The sequence below is a fragment of the Tamandua tetradactyla genome, chromosome 4 (genome assembly GCF_023851605.1).
Source record: "Tamandua tetradactyla isolate mTamTet1 chromosome 4, mTamTet1.pri, whole genome shotgun sequence".
Classification (NCBI taxonomy): domain Eukaryota; kingdom Metazoa; phylum Chordata; class Mammalia; order Pilosa; family Myrmecophagidae; genus Tamandua; species Tamandua tetradactyla.
In genome coordinates this window covers 30,781,575-30,804,942 of record NC_135330.1, presented here as the reverse complement: position 1 = coordinate 30,804,942, position 23,368 = coordinate 30,781,575, and the positions used below count along the sequence as shown (strand labels likewise).

The following is a 23,368-nucleotide window of genomic DNA, read 5'->3' as shown; positions in this document are numbered from 1 at the left end:
TGTGCTGAACTCTGCTTTACATGACATTTCTACCTAATTATTTACCTGGCCCTCAATTTGAGTTTATATAAAAGTAAATATACATATTCTTTCTTCAAAAGTCTGCTCCTCCTGACTTCTCCTTTCTTTCATGTTGATAATCTTTACAGGTTTTCTAAGCCTAATGCAGAGGTTCCTCTTTGAAATTGCTCTACACCTCTTCCTCTCCCCTTTCTCCATCCTATTAATCACTATTTTTCTTTTTTTTCTTACGTATGGGTGTCCCAAGAAGCCAGGCTTGAACTTAATTCCAGTTATGTGACCCTAAGACATTTTCTTCACCAGACTTAAGCTTGCTATCCTCATTTGTGAAATGAGAATATGTACTTTACAAATCAGTGTGAGAATTTAATACAATTATGTTTACAAAAAGCATGGCATGTTCTAGAGTCTAGCTAAACTAGTCTAACTTCATTGAAGGTCTGTATCCCCAGTCTTTCCCATTCCTCCCACCACATTTTCAACTGTGTTCTTCACTTTGCCTGGACTCCACTCTCTACTGCCCCCTTGACTCCCGTGACACCCACCTCCCTTCCACTTCTGCCTATCAAAATCATCCTATGCATCCTTTAAGGACTATCCATCAAATGCTACTTCTGGCATCCAGTAATGATAACTCCTTCCTCTGAACTGTAAATGACTCTTCCATTTTATTTCTAGAACCCATGAGGCATGTAATGTTACTACAGTATATTCTACTTTTGTATATGTCATCTCTTCTCATAGGCTGCCATGTTCATCTTCCTCATACATACTATCTACTTAAGTTTTTTTTGAATGACTAACAATACTGACATTCAGTTAATCAATGACTGATGCCTTGGGCCTGCTGCTTGCAACTGGAAAATGTTTTAGAAGTGAAAGAATAATTTACACAAAGAATAAGACACTGAAGATACTTCATATTTGATGTGCTGATTTTTTAATGAACATATTATAATCATACAAAATAACCGGCTATAGCTGTTTGGCATTACAATACAGTAGATCACCTTCTTTCACTACATTCCTAATCAAACCATTCCCTTGGGATGCTGACCATTCAATAACCATCTCACAGAAGAGGGGAAGTGCCAAGTCCAATACCTTGTAATGAAGGAAAGGAAAAGAGGGAATCCAGAATAGCTCTTCACTTCTGTAGGCAGTTTTTGGTATTTGCCCATCCTCCTCATTCTGTTCTCACTGTCTGTGTCTCACAGATTGGAGGCTGGCATGCTACTTATTAAAGTCAGCCAGCCCTGAGCCACCTGGGTATCAGATCTCCCTATTTACTAGGAAAAAGAAGTAGAGATGTGATTTGGGAAAGAAACCAGGAGAAAACAGACACAAGAGCCCCTGGGAGGGACTATCAGTGATCCATGGGTGGTTAATAGCAGCACAACCACATGGAGTCTGTGTGACATGATGTTCCCTGGGGATGTCTGACTTCATTGATGATCTAAGCAGTATCCATAGCTCAAAACACGAGGCCCAAGGAACAAGGGCTGGAATAACCTGCCATCTCAGAAGGGCTGGAATGATGAGGGCTGGGTAACTTTCATTCTGAGGGGCTTTACAACTACCACAAGAAGTGTCCTCTCACCTTTCCAAGGCAGTGGCGAATTGAAGATTTTATCAACAGAGGATACAACATTTTTAAGTGAAATACAGAACAAAAATGTTCTCCTGTCACTCCTGGGGGAGAGTGAGCAAGTGAGATACATACTCACATGTGGGGCTGCACCGTTCCCTGAACTGTGCAAAACCCAGGACGATTATTCCTCTGCCTCAATTCTCAGACAAGGCAGGATTTCCCAAGGCAGAGCTTGAAGCTCTTCCAAGAATCTGGATACTTTCCCCCAAGAAAACAGTTTTGCAACATGTTTTTTTTTGTTGTTGTTAATGAAAAATCTAAGTGTTCCCACTGTCCTTCCCATATTAAAGCCTATCAGAGTCCCAGAAATAAATTTTCATTTGTCTTCTTTGGAGTACTAAGTATGAAATCAGTGAATACTATTCAGGCTATCCTTTCCTTTTGGGGCTAGAACTAGAGTTTTTTGAGGGGTCAACTTTTTCCTTCCCTCAATGCCTTTGCCAACTTTTTGCACATCCCCACAGAGAAATGTGTGTATATACCCCTTCTCCTTATTTTTTCTAGTCTCAAATATTGTTCTTTCTTACATGAAGTCTGATTTCAAGTAGTACTGGGTAATATTTTCTCTTTTTATCTGCTAAGCCATTGCCTCTATGTTGATAACAAAGTGTAGAAAAATTGTAGTCAGAGCAAAAGAGCAGACGATTTGGAAAGATCAAGGTTGGGCTATACTTGTATGCTAGTTCTTGACTTTCACTGGAGGAAAAAACTGATGGAGTCAAGGCTCAGAGTCCTTCCTGAGATGATGAAAGTTGGGTATTGATCAGAAATGAACTCTTCTCTCCCTTTCCTCTAGACTGAATCCAGAAACCATTAGAAAACCCCATACCTTCAATAAGGATAATATGCAAAATTAGTGATACTGGGACACACACGGTGGCAGGGTAATATGGTCATGGTCATTTCAGATAAAGTCCATCTACGGAACAAGAAAGGGTAAAGACAACAAAATGGACCCTAAACAGTTGAAATTTTTCTCTTTCCCCACAGAGTGTCGCCCTTGCTCCATGTGTTTCCATAGCTTGCTCAATTTGAAATCTCTGGGTCAGAGATTTTACACATCACACTTGAATGTAATTTACCTCAATCGCTACATTGCAAAAGTTCCCCTTAGGTCTTTTTTGGAACTGGGGTTGAGTCTCCTTGACTCATTTTAATCTCATGTACTCAGCCCAGTCTTAGCCCTGACCTCTTACCTCTCTGTGGCCACCGTTGGGTCTTCTGTCCCTGTGTCTTCTTTCATCTCCTCCCACCTTTCTCTTCTGGTATTTCCATACATTTTTTTTCTCTCAGAAAACTGACAACTAGTCATGTTGCTGCAAATGATGGCCAGAATGCTTGGGAACTAGCCATAAGGTATGAGGCCACAGGCCAAACATAAGGAATACCTGTGAGCCTAGTGATCAGAGAATGAGCTCTAAGACAAACTTGTTGAATGGCTGGATGGCTGGCTGGGAGCCACACCTGTATAGGCACATATGGAAGTACACAGAAAATCTTGGGTTTCACTGACTCCACAAGTGGGAGTTCAAAGAAGTGGAAAGAAATTAATGTATTCTTTTTAGATGGGTACTTGAGAACCCAGACCATGGTCTAGTTCTGGACCCATCACCAATGGGTGCTCATACCCAACCTTTCATGCCCCTTAGAACTATCATTCCATCTCCTCAAAGTGGGCCCAGCTTCCCGCTCATAAAAAGATGGCATACTAGCATCAAGAACAGAACCTAAATTTTCTCTTTTCTTTTCTACTTCCCACTCTACACATTAATTCCCATTAACAGAAAGATGGAAAAAGGACTCTCTGTCCTCAAACCCTCAGCATTAATTTTGAACATGAACTTCACAGCAGCATGTGTGGAACAATGGATAATTTTTAGCTTAGTAGACAGCAAAAAATATAATATATAATATATTTATATAATTATGTTTAAATACTTAAAAAGAATGAATAACTAACCTTAGTATTACTATGGGAGACTACACACAAAAAAAGGAGAAAACACGTTAAGAGTAGATGAGCCCTGAAAGATGGTAATCCATTCAAAATGAGTACTAACAGAGTGTCCCTGGAAACTTCTAGCATTTTGGTATTGGTTTACAAGTTGAGTGGGGCTAAATAGTTGGAAAGTGCAGAGTTGGGAGTAGGACAAAAATTGAGGGTGGGGGTTGAGTAGAATATAATTGAGGAAGGAGGGTCCTTGATTATCTATCATATTTCTCCTACTTTTAATCAATTGCCACTTTGAAGAAACCTTTGCCCATGATTCTTTCCTACTTGGGCCATTTAATGCAATAGTTGGAACTATAACACCCTCTTGCTTTTATAAGATCTTTCATGTTCTTCCTCCTTTCTTCATTTCATGATTTTTTCTTCTTCATTCACTTTGTTTCCTCCCATGGAGGTCTCTCTTTCTTTCTGCCTCCAGGGCAGTGGAGAAAGGGCTAGATCCCATAGTTACTGATTTTCTTCTGCCTTGGGGTCTCGGCAGGTACATTCATCCAGGTCACAGTCAGCAGCAAATGGAATGACCTAGGGAAACCAAATGGAAGTTGAAATAGACCATTTTTGGGCTGAGCCTTTCACTTTTCAACCAGCATTTTACTTTTCTCACTTGGTCCTGGAGGAAGTGTGGGATTGTATTAACATCACAGAACGGAAATTCAACTCTCAGTTCTCTCACTTATACACCATTTTATCTTAAGCAAGGTAACTGTTCCTTGCTTCAGTTTCTTCTTATAGAAAATGGAGAGAACAGGAGTATCTACCCAGAGGATATTAGTATAATTTAAACATGTTAATGGGTATAAAATGTTTACACATTGCCAGATACCCTATAGTCATATTTTCACTACTACTTGTACTTACTGTCACTACTACTTCTATTAGTATCACTAATTTATACACCTTCTGCTTATATTATTTTTGCTGCTGTTATCATGTTCCCCAAATCCCTCCCACATAAATAAGATGAAGGTTAGTTCTTTTTACAGGGCAGGCCAAGAGAAGCTGGGTGATCTAACTCAATTGCAACACTACTTATCTGGTAAACCAAAACTCTAGATCCTACCTCATCAACTCCTACACCTCAGTGTTCTTGGAGCAATTGGACCATCTTTGCCATCTTCATAAGCATGAGTTTTTGTCCTTATTGATCCAGGGATATACTTTAACTGGGTGAAACTGCATCTCCCCACAGCATTGTCTGTGGATGCATGGTCTTTCAGCTATGTAATTTCCCCTCCCCCATGCCAGAGATGAACCTGAAAAAGTTACTGTCTTCTTGCCTGAACTGCTACCAATAGATAAACAGAACTTTGGAGCATCCATAACTAGCATTGGAGAGAACTGGGAACTTGGAGGACTGGATATAAAAGTGGCAAAGATCCTACCCTTTGGGAATTTCCAATCAAATGAGATAATCATTCATAAGAATATCATGTACAATAATGTCCAAGAACATTGAAGAGATGGGCTTGATGATTGGGCAAGTGGACTGGACAAAGGGTAGGGTCGTTTAATGAAATTTCTCAGTGTATTTGCACATATTGAGCAAACTGTGATTTAGGTGTGAAGAGAGGGATAAAGTATCTTCTTAATTCTGATTCTTTTGTATTCTGGCCACAGGCACAGAAATTCATTAAGGACAAATCCTAGATTTGCACAGTGAGATGGAGAGAGAATTTTTTGCTTTCTCATTAAGAAGTCATGTCTTCCTGTATAGGGGATAGGCTCCTTGACTAGTTACCTTCTCAAAGTGAGAAGAGAAAGTAGTTGGCATGATTTCTGACTTGCAGTTCAAGTTCCTGGCACATTCCCTTGGTTTGGGATTTACAGGTTTTAGAGCAAAAGAGGATCCAATTGAACAATGATATGATCCGTCCTCGATGCTCTGCATTAAATGAGCTAATTCACATGAGTGCTGAGATTATGCTGGCCCAGAGTGAGCGCTCAGTATACATGAGCAGTTAGGAACAGATATATTCAGGTTCGTGTATAGATGATCACGGTAGATGTGGCTTTACTGTAGAGAATAGTACAAAGAAATGACAACTCTTACATATTTCTGACACATCGAACTGACCAAGTACTTCAAAATATCTTTGGAGCCCTTGGATTTTTTAACTATATTATTTAAAATTTCAGACTATTCCATTGTCTAGGCTTTACTTAAGTAATGTGCTTTAACATACATAAGAGTTATAGGATTAAGGGACATCAAGAAAAGGACCACTGTCAGTATGTGGTCCAGAGGGTGCTTGGTGATTTGTGGGAGCTACTCAAAATATGCCTGCATTATGTCCATAATATATTTTATAGGTTTATTAATTTAATTTTGAAGCTTGGATTGTATCTTATTAGTAAGCCTGCCTCTCCAAAGGGTAGGAGCCATTATTTTCCTGCCTACAGAGGAGTTTCATAGATGAAAATGACAAGTACTTGTGAGTCTCCATAGCCATAGAGCTACAGCTTTTCTGAAGGTGTCACTAGACTGACAAGAGAACTAGTTTTCTAAGAATCCATCCTTAAAGTCACACCCTTCAATCCTGTTACTTTAGAAACTCTAATTCTTGTTTACTTTAATTTCCCTCTTCTTGACTGTTGAATAAAACCAATTATGACTCACTATGAAGGAGAGCTACCGAAAGCATCTACCTTTATTCCTGGGGCGATGCCCTCTCCGCCATCCCCAGGTGCCCTCACTTACCTTCTTGGAGGACAGTGTGGAAGAGCAGCAATCTCCCCCGTCATAATGGCAGTAAGCCCGATTGTTGATAGTATCACACCAACCATCTGCTTGAAAAGGCTGGTAAAAACGTTCAGATCAGTGTCTAAGTCCAGTTTCACTGTGCTTTGCCATACTTCCCCTTTGCTCCCAACATAAATCATGGTAGAGCATTCAAGCTGACTTCACAGTCTTAAGAAGTTGAAAATTCTCAAGGTAAGGTCATTGGGACTAAGAGGAGTGTCAAATTTCACCTGCAGACCTTTCTCCTGGTCAACTGTTCTACTCTGGATTGGTTCATTTAAATTCCTTAGTCAACTTTTCTGCCTTCGTGTAGTAATAGATACTTTTATTATATAGATTAAAAAATAGTTTCACACATTTTAATCCTGTCAATCATCATAAAAAGCCTGTGCATTAGGCAGCGTTGGCTGTAAAAATTCCATTTATCAGCGGGGAAACTGAGATGCATAGAGATGATTACACAGGTTACACAGCTAAGATCAGGGAAAGTTTAGGATTAGAAGTCATGTTTCTTCATTTTTTTGAGGCTTCTCATAGGTTGAAGACCATAAACTCTGTCTATTATCCTGGTTCAGTGAAGACTGGTGCTTTAGAAACCCTACAAACCTAGAGTGCTATGAAAGTGCAAGTGATGACTGTCCAGGGTGCAGTGGTCCTAGAGTCTGGCAACACCAGTGCTGGATCAGAGCTATTTCCACATGTACAGCCACCCTGTGCACAGACGCTAGACCACAGGTTCCCAGCAAAGAAAGTTAAACTGTTTTATTCACTCATTTTACTGCTGCAAGTTAACAGGAGTGAGAATTGGAAAGAGACCTAGGCCAAATCAGAGTTAATGGAGGGTTCACCCCAAAACAGGAATGTATGATAAGAACAGCAACAGGCAGTTAAACAACTCAGCATCTCAATGCTTTGTTGCTCCAAAAAGCCCCTCTGTAGTAAAAATAGCATCACAGCATCCTGGAGGGCATGCTAGCCAGCCCACCTACTTGATGATATTGGTGGTTCTCCATGAGATGCTGATGCTCAACTGTAAAGCCTCAATAAACATCTTATAGTCAACTATTTGGGCTTTTGAGTTCTGAAGGCACTTTATAGTTTACATATTCAAATCACTTTCTCTCCTTCTCCACTCTCCTTAAATGTCAAATAGAAGGACTGTTCCCTATTTCACTGTGGTTTAATGAGACAGATCACTAAATTTCAAAATGTCTGTTAAATAATTCTCAGCAATTGAGTTACATCAGAACAAGCTCATCCAAGTGATTGTTTCAATATTTTGATTTATTCTATGGGGTCCTGAGGTCATTTGAACATCATTCCAGATGTATACCAATCTGCCAACCACTGAAATGCTGCTACTTGTGGGGTGGAACTCAACAGCTGTCCCACAGCTGCACAGCAATATTAGTTGAGAGCAGGAAGTGAAAATGAATTCTGATTTCAACACGGGCCTCATTGGGATAAAAGACAAAGATTCAGAGATGAGCACATGTCTTAACACTGGAGCCAGTTACGCTGGCTCTTGAGAACTTGGAATAAGTATACAATCAGAACTTTGTTCCAAAATTGCAGTGAAATAACAGAAGTCAAAATACAACTAGCTACATCCTTAATACTGATAAATGCTCTTGGGTCATCCCAGGAGGAAAAGATACATCTACTGAGAGTCCCAGAGGTTTCCCAGATCCCAAGAGTTTGGAATATGTTTTCCTCATCTAACACTATATCTGTACTTTTCCTTTAACCCTGATTGACTCATTGACAAAACTTAACCTATTCCTTATTTCTTTTCAATGTAATTGTCTTTAAAATGTCAAAGAGTACCCAAAATACTTTTCCTAACCCTAGAACTATGATCTTTAGTATAGTTCAGTATAGGACTATGATATACAGTATATAGATAGGCTGAAAGAAGTTCTTTCTTTTCATAAGAACAACTTAAATACTTGTACAGGCTAAAAAATGGTACCTAGGGAACTTTTCATTCCCAGTTCTTCACCAAGAATGCTTCTTATCTCAAGGACATTAGAGAACACTTTCAACATGTATGTTGAAAAGAGAAATAATGGCCTAGGTGACATTCTCTAGTTGCCACTGGACTTCTAATGCTATAACTGAGAAATTATTTCTGGAAACTGCTTTTCATCTGCTCTTAAAGGATCATCTGGGAAGAGAAGAAAATTTATAAGAAGAAGCAGAAATACAGAGAAAGATCTGGAAAGACCCATATATTTAATTTGCAATATACCTATTAGAATTAATTGTTCCTCCTCCAACCTGCCAAAAACAATGACTCCACCCTAAACAAACAGAGTCTCCTATGGCAACATGTGCCTGGGAAGCTTGACAACTTGAGTCCAAAGTTACAATGGAAAAAATAGGAGGGGAAAAATGACTAATTGATCCAATGTTTTCAAAGCATCTGAGGGCTAGATGTAGACTAGGAGAGCTTAGTCTCCATAATTGAAAGATGTCAGATTTGGGACATGACTCTCCCAAGAAGGAAACTTTCCCTAGGGAGGATACTGGGCTTGGTTTCTCTGAACAATGTATACACAGGTAAATTTCACTGTTGATACATGTACCTCATATATCTGGCAACATCAGAAAATGAGTGTATACATGAGTCTATTTTTAAAATACCTGAAACCTATCCCTTTATGGGTTACTTTTTCATCTTCATTTCAACCACACTGATAAAACATTTTTAAATGCCCGTTTCCCTGCTTTAACAATGTAAAGAAAAGAAAATGTGAATTTTCCAAAAAAATAAAAGTCATCATCAACATTAATATTTATTATTTTCACTGTACAGGGAGGCTGTCTGCATTTGTCCATTCGCTCCTTTGGTAAATGTGCCTCCTCCAAAACACACACACACACATCCCTCATAGATGATATATCTTTGAGCCAAAAAGTCAAGCTTCTTACATTACATCTAAAATAAATCTAATGTCCGAGAAGAGAGGCTAGACTACTCTTTTTATGATATATGAACTTTATGATACCTGTTTTAGTTTTTATAGGAACACTTTTCTTGTCAACTTCTCGGTGTAGTTATGGTCTATATAGATGAGGTGGCCAAACAAATGACTCTGTGTAAGTGATGAAATACTAAGAGGAGATGATGTCAGTCTATTCTACTTATACCACATTGGAAATATCTCAAAGGTAAAGATAGCCTTCTCTTTATGTTATGTAACCTGGTGATTTTTGCTTATTTAACTCTGAGGAATTAGTTATAGAGATGGTGGCCCTGTTCATTGTCTATGAATGTATTAACTCCTTCAATCATTCAATGTTCTCTTTTCCATTCCTATTACATAACAGGTTCTGTTATACAGATACAGAGATGAATAAAAAATGGCTCTTGTCCTAGAGGGAAATACCATGAGCACAGTGTGACAAGTGCAAGCATAGAGATGTGGACAGGAGAGAGGACCTAAATTCATATTTAGGTGGGAAGTATCACCATGATCTTCTAGGGACTGACTCTGCTGCATCTAGCTCCTATGGAGTAAAGTTTAGGACTAGATGATTCTGAGAGGGAAGAGAAGCCTACAATAACTTTCTAAGAGGAAGAATGAGCTGAAAATAGAGGGTTGGGTGATCTAGGATGGTTTAAAACAGATCCCGCCTTCAGGGAGGGTTCCATAAGCTTTGACTGATTGATAATATCCTCATACTTGAAAAAGATTAAGAACCTTTTTTCTTCTACAATTTATAAGAGAACTCAAGACCAAATTGATGTTTTGAAAGGTAAGTCTGGCTTCAGACCAACTGTTCTGCTAACCTACAGGTTGGGCTCTCAGTCAGAAGTGACCATATCCCTATGGTAAAGAGTAGGTTAAAACCTTGAGGAGTATTTTAGACCAGAAAATGCAAATCAAAGTTTTGACTAATGTCTAATACTATTTTGTCTCTCCATATCACTTCCCATCAAAATCCCCTAGTTGTGTGGATAACAAATCACACACACATCCATTTTTCCTGCTAGTTAGGCTGCACATGGCCCAAAAGAGGCACTTTCCCAAGATAGTTGTTGTGTGGCATCCAATGGAGTCCTTGCAGCAGCTGGAAGTTCTATGTAAATGTGTTCAAATATGCACATCGGTTTTCTTTTTTCTTTGTCTCTCCACTGAATAATGGCTTCTGGCCTGACTTGCATTTTCCATCTTATCCCAAATGTCCTCCTGTTGTGTCCATATTCCTTATGTTTCATATCCAAAGACTACAAAGAACATCAAAAGTGGAGTCCTGCTTGAAAAGCTCTCTTAGAATCTCAGGGTCTATGTTGGGGAAGCCTCTGAGGCCCTTGAGGAACCACTAATGACTACAATTCAGGTTATCTTTTTTTTTAAAGGGCCATTGATACACAAAATTCTAAGTCTGGATGGAGCCCTGAAGACTAGTACAAAACCCTCATTTTACAGAAGATGAAATGGAGTCTTAGAAAACTGAAGATTCTTGTTCACAAAGCTAGTAATTGGTAATTCTGAAAATAGAGCCCAGGTCCTTTGATTCCTGATGTAATGACCACATTATATCCTTCTTGTGATTTAATTAGTGTTTTAGTTTGTTGGATATGTGTGATGAAGAATTAACTTTTCCCAAAAAGAGGTGTGTCTTTTGTCTTGGCTCCTCGGGGGTAACTTCTAAATATCTGCAATTTCCCCAGTGCTAGAAGTCCTTTTATTCATGGTGGCCCCCTCTTCCATGCCCTCCACCACATTTGATAATTTAAGCTAAGGAATAACACAGGATAAGGCCTGGCCAGGCCACACAGACCAGCCATGTGATTAGAGGTTGTGGCTTTATGCCACTGATATCAGCCCCCAGCCCAAGAGGGGTGGGGATGGAGAAAGAGATCAATTGCATGGCTAATGAGTCCATCAATTGTAACTGATAGAGACTCTGGACACTGAAGCTCAGTGAGCTTCCTTGGCTGATAATATTTTTTGAGTGTTGTCATGCATTGATATGCCAGGAGGGTGACATCCTGACTCCCCAGCGAGAGGACAAAGGAAGGTTTATATCTGGGACCCTCCCAGACTTAGCCCTATGCCTCTCTTCTTTTGGCTGGTTCTGATATGCATCCTTTTTGCTATAATAAATTGTAATCATAAGTATAGTGCTTTCCTGTGTTCTCTGAGTTATTCTACCGGATTATTGAACCTGAGAGAGTAGTGAGAATTCTTAAAATTAGCAACCAGTTAGGTAGAAGTGAGAAGACCCTGGGAACCCCTGAGCCTGCAACTGCTGTCTGAAACGAGGGGAGTCTTGTGGAGGACTATGCCCTTAAATACTAGGTTAGGTTAATTAACTTAACTCTGGGTAGTGTCAAAAGTCATGACAGAGGAACAGGATAACTTAAATTCCTTCGGTATCTCAACCAAGGGATTAAGTACAGGGGCATTAAAAATGAAGTGAGTTCAATGATCCAACACAAGAAACAAAGAAACAATCATATGCATTTTCAATTCTTCCCTCCCCCAACCTCACCTCTATTGTTGTAGGTCAAGTTTTATCCCAAATAACCAAACTGGCACTATAGCTCCTTATGAGGTTTGGGGCTTGATAGGCCCATATTTCCCTAGAGGCTGATATCCCCAAGAGAAGGCAGCCCTATGCACCAATCATATCAGCAGATGCCTGCACCCCAGAAACACTTATTTCCGGAATCCAAATGCTAAAGTCAGGTGTTGTACTGCTCACTACAGTCATCTGAGGAAATAGAATTGTTCCATTTCTCCAGTGTTCATCCCCTGGGAAGGGAGTGGAGGAATGTTAATGGCGGTACTTTTGCAGATTTGCTACAATCTTCTTGGAAAGGATAAGAAGAAACTAGACAGATGCCCTGAGATGGACTGTGGAATAATGGTGTCTTATATAGAAGAGAATGACAGAGTTATCCCTGCCTCTAATTTATAATGCTATATTTTATCTATATGCACATTACAGGATAATAAATGAAATATTAAGAAGAAAAGCTGTCTCTTTTACCTATTATCACATCGGAAACTTTTCAAAAGTAAAGAGAGTTCTTCTTCATGCTCTATAATCTGGTGGCTTACTTCCTTTTTAAGGTTGTTGTAAGGAGTTAGCCACAGAGAAGGTGGTCTGGAATTGTACCCAATTGTACTACCATGGGTTCAGAACCTAATCATCTTTGTCATTCCAGCTGCTAGCTCAGTGCCTAACGCACAGTTAGTTCTTAACAAACAAATAAATTTGATTGCCCTGTTTGGAGTGGGTAGCTAACTACATTTCACTGTCACAATTTATGACCAGATTCTTCCTTTTCATTATTACATAGTTGCTAGAAAATTTATCAAGCATGTTGCTTTATAATAAGGATCATATAATTTTGACACAGGTACAGCTTTTATGGGCATCTAGTCCTTTCCATACTGAAAACATAGATACTAGAGTTGCTATAAGGCAGATATACATATATATAATTTTTTTTTCCTATTAGGTGCAAAATATTGGACAAGGTATAGCCTTACATATTAATTTTGGGAAGGCATTTCCCATTTGAGATAGGCATTCTAAAATTTCTCCCTCAAATTTCCCATTTGAGATAGGCATTCTAAAATTTCTCCCTCAAATTTCCCATTTGAGATAGGCATTCTAAAATTTCTCCCTCAAATTTATTTCTAAATAAAACATTTAGAAATAGTGGGTAAAGTTTACCAATGTCCTCTCAGTTCCACAGCTGGGATCGTAAGAAAGGAAGAGAAATCCCTACAGGCCAAATACTAAAATGAAGCTGAAAATGAGAGCACAAAAAGGCCCTGAACTATGGTTGTCTTAGGAATGTTTATAAATATCTGTAATCAAATGGTTAGGTTTTAACAACTGATTAGGCAAAGGGGCCTAGGTCTTAGACCTTTGCAAGATGGGAAAGTTTTATGTGATTATGAAAGAACTTTAATAAGAAGATAGGCATGGAACAGCACAGCCATGCTGCATGGGTAGCTCAGCTCACTTGGGAGCCAAGAGGCTTGTTCCTGTTTACCAACCCCGAAGCCTCCTAATTGAAAACCAGGCCTTGGCAAAACCACTTAGCTCTCAAGGACCTTCCTGGTTACCATCTAAGAACTGAAACAGTAACCGGTATTTCTTTGAAGGCCAAGGGACTACTCTACAAACAATAGAGAACAGGGTGTAATTGAAAGAAAGGCCATGAAGATACGCATGATATGGGATGGTCAGAGGGAAATAACAAGTAGCATGGTTTGGTCCACAAAGTATAGGGGGAGCGAGAGGAACCTGGGGTTCAGTCTTATAGTCTATTGGGCATTACTGGGCCATATGAGGTCATATTGCTTCTGTGTACAGCCTCAAAACTCTTCCTGTGCAATCTACCAGACCCTCAAAAAAGGAAAAGCAAAGTTTAATTATAACTAGCTTATCTAGGACTGAAGCAAAGTCTTAAAGTAGAAAGCATCAATGAGTACAAAAAGTGATCTCCTCGGGGAGAAATAGTAGAGATAAATTGAGATGGAAAAAGAAAAGCAAATAAAATAGGATAAAGTGACTACTTTAATCTGAAATGTTTTCATCTGCTTCAGGGTATGTTTCAAGGAGCCCAGAGCTTAATAGATCCCAACCAGGAAAATGATCATGCATATTGAGTAATATCATGGAATATGGTATTAGAAAGCCTATGCTAAGAACCCAGCTCTGCTCCTTACTTATTATTAAACTCTGAGAAAGTTGCTTAACTTCTCTAAGACTCAACTTCCTTTTTTTGTAACTGACGATAACACCATCTACTCCTAGGATTGATGTGAGGAATACATGAGCAAATGGAGGTAAAATATTTAGTGCAGTGTCTGGCCCATGGTCAGGACTCAGTAAATCATAGTTCACGAAGGCAGCAGGAAAACTCCCATTGCTTTTGCCATAGAGGTCTGGTGTCTGAGTTCTCTCCATAGGGTCTCTGGTACAACAAACTTCAAGATTCTGCCACCAATATCTTAGAGTCAAAATCAGAAATGCTCTCATCCCTGCCTCACTCACTTTCCACACAAAGGCACACATTTGAGTCACAAAGGAAAGAGAGCCGGTGACAAGGGAAATGTATCTGGAGCTTGTAGAAAACAGAATGGGAAAGGCCTGACTGGCCTCAGGAAACTAGGACTCTCCTCGAAACCATAGTGATGATCTGGGTGTCTTGGCTGCTGAAAAACTCCCAACCATAGCAGACACCTCTTCCTTGACATGCCACAGGAAAACAGGAAGGTGAGAAGACTCTCTGTGACTTATTTTTCAGCCAAAAACAACCTCCTAGCAGCTCCTTTCATTTAGCTACAAATAAAGACCCAGAGTAACACAGACTCTCCACATTACTAGCAAACACACACATAACTGCTTCCCACGTAGCCTCTTCCCTTTGCCCAATATGACCTGAGTGGCTTTTGCCCACCCCAAGGCAGAAGGGTTGAATTGCCAAATGGTGAAGATGGGGTTGAGGAGTCTGCATATATCAATGCCAGAAAAATAGTGGCTCAAATTTAGAGCACTGACTCCTAAGAGATAGTGGTAGAGGAACAGAACATCCCTCTATAGCACCTTTATCAAACTATCTTAGGGACCTTCAAAACACACACACACACACACACACACACACACACACACACATGCAAAAAACTACAAGCTGTTCTGCAAGTGTTTGATTTTCTCCTTTGTGGGAAGCAGCACTGTAGTGAGCCACTGTTACTGATGGGAACATGTGCTGTTCCTCATATGACCCGGAGGTGTCACCTAGGTAGACTCTTCTACCTTCTGCCCCCAGCTGCCTCCTCACCTTCTGCTCAAAACTGTAGGAGATATACTTCGTAGATGGTGAAAGTACCAAATGCCTCACCTACTGCTACCACCTTTATTCCTTCCTCAGATCTCCACAACCACTATAAGGCACTCCCTGACCCCTCTGCATCATAACCCAACTCCATGTCCAAAAACAGACAAAACCCATCTCTCCCCTCCTCAATCTGTCCCCACTCCTGTCCTTTATGCTCTCTCATTTTCTCTGGAGCAGCAGGCTCAGTCCAGCCTGAGTCTGGAATTTATATCTATGATCCCCAATCCTTTGCAGTCAAAGCCTGATTTCATGGGCTCCCTCTTTCTCAAAACCAGAGGGCAACACTCCTCAAAATTATGTCTGGGGAGGGAAGCAGTTCTCCAGGTGGCTTGAGAGCTGGTCACCTGGAGAACTGATGTCTGATGTAACAAAGCCTGTGCTTGTGTTCCCGGTAAAATTTAATAAGTACACATTATCAGACCGCCTTTGGGTCTCCATTGCAAGGCTGGTGTGCCCATTAATCTCATGATTTCTTTTTCTTGTTTTCAGACTGGAAGTGGTATAGGTAGCCTGCATGGTTTTCTAGGAAGGTCTTGCTGGATGGCATTTGGCTCTCTTTTAAAAAGGAATGGATTAACAATTATTTTTTGGTGGCAATTTCCTGCCACCACTCTTTTTAGTTGGAGCTAAAAATGGAAAGGTTGAGATGGAAACCTTGAACACAGGACTTTAAAACTCTGCCAGGTCCATGGGGGCAGAGACTCTTACATTTTACTTACTTTTCTATCCTCCTTTCCTTCTATTAGCAATGAAACCCCAGCATCTGCATAGTATCTACATATAATAGACACAATGAAATATTTGGCAAGTGAAACTAGCAGATCCTCTTCAGAACTGACTCTTTCACACTAAAAATTTGGAACGTGTTTTTGTTTTCCATTCCTCTTGTCTTTCCTCCTAGGTACCTCATCCTGTCCCCTAGCCCCTCCAAGGTGTCTATGTGTTCTTATCACACTCTCTAAAATGGCTTAGCATCACCCTTCCAGGCATAGGTTCCTCAATAGGTTCTCAAAGACTCCAAACTTAAAGAGTGAGAGGAATGAAACACAGAGAGCAAAATTTGAGGCCACTGCAGGCCTCACCCCACCCCCACCACACACACCTATATCTGTAGTCTCTTGGCCCTTTTCCAGGTATTGTGTCAGGGGTGTGATCTGAGCATTAAGCAGCACATGCTCTGTTCAAGGACCGACATAATCCTGGAGGGTGAAGGAGATGAAAGGGTAAGCAGACAGGTATTAATCAGAGGTAAAAATAACCTGCAGCTGAGAGAAAGAGAAGGGAGAAGGAAAAGAACGCAAATCCCAGGAGGCAACACAAGGTAGATTGTTAAAACTACAAGCCCTGCTCACAGCTTTACTCTTTATTTTTCTCTGTCCCTGTCCCCCGTTTTCGTGGCCAGACTTCAGTTCATGGGAGGCGGAGGCAGGCCCAAGCTGGTGAAGGGAATGTTCCACCACAGCCCCTGCCATGCGTGCTCACCTCCCCCTGCAAATACACACACGCACGCATGCCAGGAAGCTCGGCATTTCTTGGCTCCCCAAGCCTGCCCATGGAAGATGCCTGGGAATGCAGACTGTGGGAGGAAACGACAATATTCATTGTTTGAATTAAATATTTTTCTTGGCCCTCTTGCTGTTTGCTGAGTATATTAATATTTTTTTCTTTCCCATTCTCTCTCATTCCCTCCATCCTCTTTTCTTCCACCCTCAGCCCCTTTCTCTTCTTCAGCACTCAGACACACTGAGAGAAACTGCGGCAGTAAACAGAGAACATCCCTATGGTGGGAAGAGGAGTTTGAGGAAACCAAAGTAGCTTACAAAGCCTTTTGCCATTCTTCACAAAGATAGATGTGTTTCACTTTGGGTAAATGAAAATCTAAACTTTCTTGTGTTTTCCTAAGTGTTCATGGGATATAGCTCACAACACTTGTATTCTCTTCCATTCTTTCATATATACATATGTATGTGTGTACATATGTATACACATACATATATATGTTCTCTCTCTAATATATATATAAGATATACATGTAAAATGGGTATAATAATTAATAATTTGCAATTATATCATTGATCCATAATATAAAGTATGTGTTTTTCTTATTACATGCACACACACACGCACATACACACAGAACTTCTCTGAGTATTCCAGATATAAGGAACAAACGTGGAGTTAAAAATATTTTTACAAACTACAAACATCATAAATAAGCAATATATCATTTTTATTTTCTTTATGGTATGTGCTGTGCACAAGGCACAGTACTACAAGGTTTTTGTACACATTACCTTTCTGAAACCTCACAACAACTCAGTGAGGAAGGCACGACTATTATGCCCAATTTGTAGATAAGAAAACCAAGGCCTGCTGTCCAGGCCTCTTGTAACGATCCTGACATGTTCATGCTCCTCCATCATTACTCTCATTGTCCCATTGCACTTCTCATTACTGTACATGTGGTCGAATCTCTGTCACTATGAGCATTAGGAAAAGTCAGTATCACAGAAATCCACAAGAAATGTATCATATAGAATACTTAATTTCAGAAGATCTACAATGCTCAACACACTGGCTAGTTGCTAGAATCCTGAGACATTTAATGTGTCTCCTATTTCAAGGCATGAAAATAAGTCTTATGCATGAAAAAGCCTTAGCTTTAATGAAGCTTTAGTGGCATAAACACCACATAAGGCAAAATCTAAATAACATCTGAGGCAATAGGAAAGAATCTAAGACAAACAGAGGATCAGTTGCTAATGTAATAAATGGTACTACTAATCGAAAAGAGTTGCAGAAGTTCAGAAGGGGAAGTAGGCTGGTGCATTTCAAAACAACTTTATAGAGGATATAGGATTAGATCTAATCCCGAAGGATGGTCAGGATTTGGGTAGAGGAGTTGGGAGAAAAATTTCAGCAGGAGGGCCAAATATAAGCCAAAATTCCACATGGAAAAATAAAAGATGCATCTGTGGTTTTCTGCCTCAAATATTAATGGTCCAAGTTTGGAACTAGGGTGAAATCATCTCTGTCCAAAGGAATTTTGGTCCTTATCCTGAAGATAATAGGGAGAAAATGAAGTTTTTTCTTTTTTTTTTCTTTGAGCAAAAGAACAAAATAAAAGTTGCACTTCAAGAGTTGGATCTGAGGTATTGAGGAGAATGATCAGAAGAAAATTGGAGGAATGCAGAGCAGTAAGAAGTTGATTCCAAGCAGATATGAACAGAGAAAAACAAAATTGGCTGGTCATAATATGAAATGGAAAAAAGCAGATGGAAGAGATACCGTAAAAGAAAACTGTCAGGACTCAGTGGACCTTTACACTTGGGTAGAGGACCAGAAGATATGGAAGTTTGTCAAAGACATTTTAACTATACACGTTATGGTATGTTTTTCTCAAAAAGTTTGCTCATTGAAAAAAAATAGTTAGAAACAACCTTTACTATGATCTAAGGACTGAGTCATGGAAAACAGAGCCTGATCTGTCAGCAAAACCCTGTCCTAGGCTCACAAAAAGCTCTACGCATTTTATTTTCCCATATAAACACAGGGATAGAGTCTCTAAGCACGTTTTCTACCCTGCCCAATTTCTGCCAAACTTTTCCTACAACTTAGAATTGACTATTTTATCACCCCTAATAATACTCATTTCCAGATGAATTGAAGAAAGGCAGGAGGGAGGTGTCATGTTTATTTTAGAACATTTTCTTGCCAATGGTCTTGTTTCTTTCAGTCTCAGTCTCATTTTTAGTTCCTTTGTCTGTGGACAGCTCAATGTGTGTGGCTGATTACTGTGATTCTCATCTTCAACCTGCCACGCCATCCTGGGTTGTCAGTATGGCTGTTCTGTTCCCCGTTAACTGGTTGGTCCATCTAGTCTCACTTTCACCCATATGGAACCTATTCTCTGAGTAAGTATCTTGTTTACATCCCTTTATCTACATGACGCTTGTCTGAGTATCTCATCCATTTGTCCACTGATCAGCTACATCTGTTTCACAACTTGTTCTCTAGTCTTATCCTTTCTTGGTCTCTGATCCTTGCTAAGCAAAGTCCATTGGTGCACCTCCTCTTTCTCTGGCCTAAAGCTTGCAAAGCCCAGGAGATGTCCTAGCAAGTGGTCAGCACCCCTACTTGAGTTTTCTAAAAGCCCTACAGTCCTATTTTGTGTGTTATCTGTTTCTTTGCTTTTAGACTTCCTACCAGTTTAAGAATTAGGCCACCTGGGTTCATTCACTGGCCCCACACTTGCTAACTCTCAGTTCCCTCATCAGTAAATAGGTGAGACAATATCAGTAACAATTCCTCACAGTGTGGACAGGATTGGGCCATGTAAATGTGCTTAACAGAGCACTTGGCATAAAATTAATACTCATTAATGTTGGCTCATAGTCATGTTTCATTCTACCCATCCTTTCTCCTCTCTGTTCTCCTGGGTTTTTTTTTTTTAACTTTACCATTCTTCTCCCATTAGTAACCCAATATACCATGTAGCCAGGAGCTATTTTATGTTTTCCAAAGCACAATAAGCCTGGAAGCTAGGGGTTTTGATGGCCTCATGTGAGTGGAACTGGGGAGTAGCCTTTTCAAATGTGGTGAATGAACAACCTTGTCATTCCTCTTCTCTCTTAACTATGATGAATAAACCCAGAGATCCCACCATTTACTTTGGCCAACTACAGAGACAGAATGTCTTTACATAATGTGGCCCCACAGAAGGCAAAATACTTAAGCAAAGTTATCCTAAATACTAAAACATCTTTATTATATTCCATTGTTGTTAGTTGAGGTATATTATTGCTGTATTAAATAATAAAATAAATGTTAAATTACAAAATATAAAAATTGAATAATTATAATAATGCTGTGTTTAAGTTTATCTTCAGTACACTGGTATCTCCTTTTGGCCATCAGCTCTGCCTCTGGGCTAGACTCTTTGAGTCCTATGACAGCCTCCATGGCCAATATATCCATCCCTACCATAGTATATTAATATTCTCCTACCCCTCTGGAAAATAGCTAACATACTAAGGGGTCAATGACTAATATGTATTTGCAGCTAAACACAAGATGCAATCTTAAGGCAGAAAAAAATAAAATTTTTGATTATAGGAAGTTTAGTACTTTTTAAGCCACATGAAGGAGATAAGTATTTGAAGAAGCAATAGAAGCATGTATAGGATCTCCAAAATTTCCAGGTAGAGGCAGCTACCTATTAAACAAAATTGGAAAAACCTGTTCTAGTATCAGGGCCCATTCAGCCTAGGTGGAGAAGGGAGAGTAAGCAAAACAGGTGAGTAGTTAGTAAATTTATCAATTCACCAAACGTTCTTGATTTATCAATTTTCAAAATTCCTAAACATCCTATTTAAGTAGAGAGAACATGAAGAGGAGGGAACAGGAGGATAAGCAAGAAGCAGCCATCAGAGGGAGAACTAAAAAGTAGGAAGGTCACTGACTTCTGCTGTTTGGGTGTGAGGCAATTGAGGATGGTCTGGCCCTCAGGTTGGGCATCTGGACAGGAAACCTGGACAGGTAAAATATGGCCTACTAACTGGGCAGGCTGCAGGCTTTCTAGTCTCAGTACAGTGTTATCAGAGTCACAAGAGGTGCTGAAGACAATGACCATTTCCAGAAATCGAAAAGCATCTCAGACATGCTCCACTGACTTTAATATTTCTCATATTAGAAAGATTCCAGTTGAATCTAATCTCATTTTTTAATTACTCCTCATATAGCCTGATGAGGCAGATTAATATGATTATCTATATTCCACTGATGAAGAAAATGAGATAAAGAGCCATGCATGCCCCAAGGTCACTCAGGGAATGAGCAATAGAGGTGAAAACTAAACTTAAGTATTTTAAACTTCCAGACCAACACATAAGGGAGAGGATATTGGGGCATAAGTTTTATTACCAATTGTTCAAGATCTTTCACATCTGGTTAATGGATATTCAATTTCCTATTTTTTCTCTAATCAAAAAATAAAGTACCAATTCCAATTTGAACTCCAATATTTACTAGAATTCACTAGAGAATATATGACAGAAGCAATCAAAGAAAGGGAGAAAACATGCATTATACAGTGAAATGTGAATATTTATTGAATACTCACTGTGTTTAATATTAAACTAGATTGAAGGGGTGTGTGTAAAAACAGAATTAAACATGGCCCCTGCCCTTCAGAAGCTGGTTTGGGCATTCAAAATAATTACACAAACAAAAGCACTTAAAAAAAGCACACACCTCTGAATGTATAGAAAGCAGCCAGATCTTTTATTTGTTCCCCACAGTAGATGTTTAAGCAATGTACATTGATAAAGCTTTGACTGAGTTTATCTCAGGGCAAACTGAGATGTCAATATTGGAGGCAAGTCATCATCCACCCACCTTCTAATCCAGTTAGCTTCTTCTTCAATGCCATTCCAGTCAGCATACCAACAATCAAATGTCTACCATTTTAACACACAAAAAAGGTTTTGTATTCAGCCTCTTTCCGCCCTTCCCATTCCACTTCCTCAGTTTAATGAAGTGGCTTTTAAAATAGCTCAAGTGAAAGATGATAAGGTTCTGATTTCCAAGGACCAAATTTGCCACTATGATTTTCTTCCTAAAATACAAATCCTGTCATCCTTTTTTGGTGACAGAGATGCTCGGTGCTTACCATATATCTGTGTGTTTCACTGTGTTTCGCTGCCTTGCAACCACATTATGGTAAACAGGAAAGTAAACAGAAATGATTCATTACTTCTAGTCAAAGGGCCCAAGAGTTACTAGTCTCCCTCTTTTTCTTTTCTGCTTTTTTGGAAGTAACCACAGAGGACACATTTTGAGTAGACAGGGAAACAATGCAGAAGAGATGGAGGATAGCTGCCTAGAGAGTCACCTGCCATGTATCAGACTTCACATGAATAAGAAATAAATCCTTTGTCATGTTAAATAACTGAGATTTAAGGGTTAACTTTTTACCACAGCCTAGCTTGATTAATTCATATTCTCCTATTTATAAGCCTTCTTTAGATCAACAATGGCTACAGGATAAATACCAAACTCCTTAGCTTGGCATGTAAGAATCTGAATAATCTATTCCTTGCCTGCATCTTTAAACTCAAAAGCTTCAACATTTCTTCATGTACACAAGGACCAGCCTCACTGAGAAGATCTATAAAATTTTCTGTTGTAAGCAACTGAGATTTGGGGGTTGTTTATAGTATGAAACTATTTCAGCAAAACTTTAGTATGGAAATTAGTATCAGAAGTGGGGTGCTACCATAACACAAAACTATATTATATAGCACTGGCACTTGGATGGAGCCACAGGCAGCAAAGAACTTTTGTAGGGGACTCTGAAATGCCAGCCCTCATGATATAGTGGCAAAATATTTGATAAAATGTTTCCTATAGTTACTTGGGAGGGAAGTTATAATGCTAACCATTATAATTTGTAGGTAAAAAAAATTAACTTAATGCCTTTAAGTCTTTGGGTAAAAAGGTTTTGAATTAGAATTTTATAAGGGTTTTCTTGTGGTTACTACCTTTCATTTGATAAGGTACTGCATGAAGAGATGAACTCAGAAATTGATCTGCTTTGCAAACAGAAATGACAGGGAATGTAGAGTATCAGAAATTCCAGGGCTTGTAGGCCTAAAAAACAAAACTTTTTCAACTCCAGCCAGTAAAAGATAAAACTGAGGAATGCTTTATGTTAGGCCTTTTAAGACAGAGATTATGACTCAGCCTCAGGTCTCAAGAGCTGGACCCTTATACTGTTTGTTAAGACCTTTAGTTGGCTTAAAAATACTGGGAGATTCTTCCAGCTCAACGAAAACGACTCTAGAAAAGAGACTAAGGTTTTATTCCAGAGAAGCCTCATAAAACTCAGAATACCTGTAATTAAATCTAAAGAGAGAGGGGTATCTTGAAAAGGCTTGTGAGTATAACTCTTGGCATATGAATTTGACTAGAATCAAATATATACAAACCCAATAAAGTTTGTGTGGATTGAATTGCAAAAAGCATCACTGGCTTGGATTAAAGGGGACTTCTGTTAAGGAACATAAAAAT

General features: G+C 39.4%; 1 protein-coding gene across 1 annotated transcript in view; it reads right to left on the bottom strand.

Moving 5' to 3' along the window:
• Positions 1–958: 958 nt before the first annotated feature.
• Positions 959–23,368, bottom strand: part of PAPPA2 (pappalysin 2) — a 321,183-nt gene continuing 298,773 nt past the window's right edge. Inside the window, exons 21-22 of the mRNA XM_077157086.1 lie at positions 6,382–6,480; positions 959–4,205 (exon numbers count right to left, since the gene is read on the bottom strand). Coding sequence (XP_077013201.1) covers positions 4,131–4,205; positions 6,382–6,480 — 174 coding nt within the window. The 3' untranslated portion in view covers positions 959–4,130. The remainder of the gene's footprint in view (positions 4,206–6,381; positions 6,481–23,368) is intronic.